Source organism: Pempheris klunzingeri, chromosome 15 (assembly GCF_042242105.1).
Source record: "Pempheris klunzingeri isolate RE-2024b chromosome 15, fPemKlu1.hap1, whole genome shotgun sequence".
NCBI classification, from domain to species: domain Eukaryota; kingdom Metazoa; phylum Chordata; class Actinopteri; order Acropomatiformes; family Pempheridae; genus Pempheris; species Pempheris klunzingeri.
Window position 1 is genome coordinate 1,341,822 of NC_092026.1, and position 5,196 is coordinate 1,347,017.

Here is a 5,196-nt window from a genome sequence, read left to right on the forward strand (position 1 = left end):
AAGACTGAAGCGCTGGGAGGAAAGAAGACGTTTAAAAGACAGAAAAGACCAAAAGGAAAATGAAACGACATCCAGGCAGCTTTTGTCCCCACCAAGGTTGAAAACATTTCACTCTGGACAAAAGCCTAGTTTTGTCTTTTCATCCCAGCTGCTGAACAACAGATAACAGAGTGTGTTAGTGAATTCACCACCAACCTGACTGTGTTTGTGGGAACAGGAAGGTTTTTTTGTGTTTCTCAGAGTTTTTATCTGCTGTCAGACTGAAATCAAGAAGAAGAAACTTCTGACTGAATGAGTTCAGAGAAACACACAAGTCTGAGAAGGAAGAATCATTTAGAAGAAACATTAACAACACTGAGAATAAAGCAGAGATAAATAGTGTCAGTAAGAAATGAATCTAAAACCTCAGACTCAGCAGAAAACCACAGCACAGCTTCAGCTGAGCGTCACTCAGCAGCAGCGTCCTTATCTGTCCGCCGCAGGGGCTGATGGGAGGTCTGAGGACCTGTTAGAAACCACGCGGCCCTCGTCTGATCTGGCAGCTCGTCCTCGTTTGGCCTCGGCTGCATCGGAGCGCCACTTCTCCCCAGGTTCCCCAGAGGAAACACCGCCGCACCAGATGCTTTTCCTCCCGGCTGCTGCTCTGTGCTGGCTGTGTTCAGGTGAGTGTTTCCGGCCAATCAGGAGCCAGCAAACTCAGGCCTTAGCAGACACTGTCACACTGACCTCCATCTACCTGTCTGTGTCTCTACAGCGCTGGTTGCCATGGCAGCACAGCTGATTCAGGATGATTTAACATTGACCAGGAGAGTCGGAGAAAAGGTCTCCTTCAGCTGTGGAGGAACTGACCAGTGTGACTACAGTTATGTGCTCTGGTACCAGAAGACAGACAAAGGAACATTAAAACTGATTCTGCGTATTGATAAGAATAATGGTGGAGTTAATTCAGGTTACAATCATCCTCAGAAAAATGATTTCTCAGCTGTGAAGAAACAGAACGGCTGTGAGCTGCAGATCCAGAGAGTTAAACTCTCTCATTCAGCCTCCTACTACTGCAGCTGTGGGAAGGATGTTCCCCACAGTGAGAAATGATCCCTGCAGCCTGAACAAAAACCAGCAGATGAACAGCCGTCAGACTGTTTGTGACAGGAAGATAAAAAGTTCAGAATCAACACAGTCAGTTAATGAAGTTGATCCTCTGGGGACCAAGAACGTGTGTACAAACTTTGATGCCCATCCATCCATCCATCCATCCTTTGGTCCAGGTCCGATCCATGTGGACTAAAGCAGGACTGACAGACATCAGCACCCACAGAGCAGCACTGCTGGTGTGTCTAAAGAGACCAAGAAAGAAGAGACAGTGGTGTTGATGTGAACATTAGAGAAACATCATGGAGCTGAAATATGACTCTGCTTCATCATTTGGACTCGTTCAGCTCAGCTGACACATTCAGCAGCAGCAGGTTTTTGTTTCAGGCTGTTTCACTGTGGGAGGATTCTTCTCCGGCTACAACTACTACTTGATCTTTGGCTCTGGAACTAAACTGTATACAGGTAAGAATAAACCTTCATTTTCCTTCAGTTGTTCTATTGAAGGAGTTCAAATGTGTTTTAATCAGTTTCTGCTGCTTCGGGCTTCACATGTTAGTTGTTTGATAATTAGTAGAGAAATCTTGCAGCCGTGCAGCTGTTGTTACATCAAACGGTTCATAATTCCTGAAAATACCTTTAAATCTCACTGCACAACTGGAGTCATTCTTTATGTCTGCAGGAGATCAAACTCATTTATACATTAAGAGTCTGATATCGGCGTAGTTACAAATATACAGTATTTGATCCTCTCAGTAATTCAGCTCCATCTCTGTTTGTTGAAAACAAGAGAATAGACGTCATTATGCCTCATTAACCATGTCACTAACTGCATTTTTACAATAATCAATGAATATTTTTAATGCTGAGCTCATATAATGTGCTGTGTTTGTGATATAATATAGGACGACACATAACGGCACACACGCATATATATTAGTATCCTAATACAATTATAATATCTATAAATATAAATATTATGTGACGCTCAAATATGATGAATTCTATACTGCTGTAATTTAAACAAGACAATATTATATTATATTATATTATATTATATTATATTATATTATATTATATTATATTATATTATATTATATTATATTATATTATATTATATTATATTATATTATATTATATTACATTACATTATATTATATTATTTACATTTTAATCTAGTCTCAGGGATTGATCTCTCTTATATGTCAACACATCCAAACATGTCATTGTAATTGTGTATAACAGTTAAAAATGTTACAGAAAAGTTATTAGAATAATGTATTGTATGAATATTGATTACTTTTTTTAAATATATGTTTCTAAAAATATAATGAGGATCATCAACTGCAAAATGATGTTCAGTTGAAGACGTAATTTGTTCTAATATGTAAATGATCCCCAACATGGAAAAAGTATTTTCCGCTGTAGGATAAATTGAATCATTATATTGTGTCACATTATACTCAGTATTATCACTTTTATATGAGTGTGTCCTCCGTAAATCAGGACATATCATGTTCATTTTGCTCTATTGAAAAGTTTATTTAAAAAGTGTCATTTAAAAAGAGAAATGATTGATGCACCACTTTGTTCTTGTCCTGATTGGGGTAAAGTCTATGGTGGTAAATATATAATATGTTAAACATGTTGAAGTGATTGACATGACAAATGTATTGAACCTGTCCTTTATTATAATATTACATTACCATAATATAGGGAAATGATTGTCCATTGTTTAAGGGGAAAATCATAATGACCTTATATCACATTATTAGGAACAATAATTCATTTGCAGTTGTAGTGAATGAAGTTTGTAGATTCAAACAAATCCTGATTTCCTTCTGTCCCCATAGAACATATGAAGACAGTGCATGACAGGTGTGTCACCATGAAGGTGAATCCAGTGTATGCAGTGAACTTTGTGCTGTATTGATGAGTAGTTTAGTGAGCAGAGTCCAGGTAGTTTCCAGGATCACACTGAATGCAGTGCTGTGCTGTGAGCTGCTGTTGACCGTGTGAATGTGTGTCTGTGCTGCTTGTTGCTGCTGTCAAACTTCAGGTGAGCAGGTGGTGAAGCCCGTGGTGAGCCTGTACCCAGTAACATCCAGAGCCCAGCAGGAGGGGAAGAGCTCCCTGCTGTGTGTGGCCTCAGGCATGTTTCCTCCTCTGGTCCAGTTCTCCTGGAAAAGACAAATGGTGAACGGTCGTCCGGTGAAGATGGGAAATGCTGAGGGAGAGCAGCTGAAGCTCAGAGAGTCTGGATGCACCGGTAGAATCATAGAGATTGATCAGGAGACACTGTCCACATTTAAATACCACTGCTCTGTGAAGCACAAGGGGGGAACAGTGGAGGCCCAAATAAGAGAAGGTAATGAAGGCTTGGTGACTGTGTTCAGCACTGATTCAGCTTCATGTGGAGACGTTGTTCAAGAGAGCAGAGCAGCAGAGGACTGACATTTCTGTTTTATTCTTCTTCTGTTTCAGAAGTTTCTGGTCCTCCAACATCACATCCACCATCACCTCCAACATCACATCCACCATCACCTCCAACATCACCTTCACCATCACCTCCACCATCACCTCCACCATCACCTCCAGCATCAGCCTCTTTCCAGTCCCAGTGCAGGGTGAAGCTGCTCTTGCTGCTGTCCACAGTGCTGATAGTGAAGAGTCTGGTGTACTGCTGTGGACTCTGTCTGCTGATGATCTGCAGAAACAAGAGACCATCCACCAACTGCACAAATGCTGACTGACTGTTTTCTGCTCATCTTTTCTCACCATAAAATCTCATATATACACATATACATACTATACAGTTATATATACATATATAAATAAACACACACATATATATGTATATACAGTTACGCAGAGGAAAATTCTGTAAATACTGTAAATACACTTTCATATATATAATTACTATTTTAAGTTTTCAGAAAATGAAGCTAAATCATTAGCTGTCTGGTAGATGTTTCATCGTTTATAGTATTTCTGCTTTCCTTCTGCTTCTTTTAAATATATTATGGAGAGTGTTGAAGGGTTTTCAAATTCTCTCAGTGTAACAATCTCATTAAACTAAAATATCACAGTGTCTCTGTTTAATAAACATCTGTGTTTTTATGATTTTCGGTTTGGTTTCATGACAAATAATCAGGAACAATTTCATAGGCTGTGTCTGTTGAGACTGAGAAGTAACTTGACTCAGTGCCAAGAACAAATGTGCAGGAAGATCTAAATATGAGCACACAGCTAAACAAGGACAACAAATCCACACAAAGATAAGCTGACACAAACATATAGCTGTTATATACTAGTCAGTAGGTGAGGGTGTGTCACCAGGTCCAGAACTGACCCCTTTTATAACTGTGTCAGTTTGGATGTTCGACTCTACGCTGATGACGCTGTTGTTTACACGTATGAACGACCAGCAGAGCGAGCTGCTGTGAAGCTACAACTGCTAAAACATGATGACATGGAGGCTTCATCAGTCATGTTTAGGGTTGAATGTTGGCAAAATGATGGGTGTGTTTATTGTTTCTGATCCAATAATACGCCATGAAACTTTTACTTTTACTTACTTTTATTTCAGCTTATCAGTTCTGACTTGAGCTGTTTCTCTCACTGATTAATACCACAGATCAAAGCTGAGACAGTGAGTACTGAGCGCTGAAGTCAAACTGAAGTTCCTGGAATGATCCTTTAACCAGAGTCCACGGTTGTAACTGTCGCCGTGTTACTAATGTGAAAAAGCGCAGCTGACGGTGAGGAGGCTGCAGAGCAGAAACCCACACAGCCCGTCTGCTGCAGGAAACCAAGTGTTGATTCTCTGTCAACAGTTTTTTATGAGTCCTAATAACCACTGAGAGCAGATTCATATCTGCTGCTCTTCACACCCATGAACTCTTCTTCCTCTCTGCAGCTTTTTCTCTTTTTCTCAGAGGTGAACTTTACAGTTTAGACTTGGAGCTGATGAGAGCCAACAGGTCCCCACACAAACACCCCTAAAGGGTTCTTTGTCGGTGCCCTCCTGAACAAACTAATGAGTGTTTTCTGATCTGATGCCTCAGTGGTTCATGTCTGGTTCACATTTGTCTTTTTAACTATCTA

The 5,196-nt window shown here is 40.1% G+C and overlaps 1 protein-coding gene across 1 annotated transcript; it reads left to right on the forward strand.

Annotated features, from left to right (window-relative positions):
- The first annotated feature begins 619 nt into the window (after window positions 1-619).
- On the forward strand, window positions 620-3,879 carry LOC139214654 (immunoglobulin lambda-1 light chain-like). Its single transcript, XM_070845556.1, has 5 exons — window positions 620-648; window positions 741-1,073; window positions 1,517-1,554; window positions 3,149-3,457; window positions 3,574-3,879. The coding sequence occupies exons 1-5, from the start codon at window positions 620-622 to the stop codon at window positions 3,840-3,842; spliced, it is 978 nt and encodes a 325-aa protein (XP_070701657.1). The 3' UTR covers window positions 3,843-3,879.
- Window positions 3,880-5,196: the final 1,317 nt, after the last annotated feature.

Bases quoted from the DNA above. Each gene is read 5' to 3' on its own strand.
- LOC139214654 (XM_070845556.1), top strand. From the start codon at position 620: ATGCTTTTCCTCCCGGCTGCTGCTCTGTG. The intron at 1,074-1,516 runs TCCCCACAGTGA...CGGCTACAACTA, and splicing joins TGCAGCTGTGGGAAGGATGT to CTACTTGATCTTTGGCTCTG. The intron at 3,458-3,573 runs GTAATGAAGGCT...CTTCTGTTTCAG, and splicing joins GGAGGCCCAAATAAGAGAAG to AAGTTTCTGGTCCTCCAACA.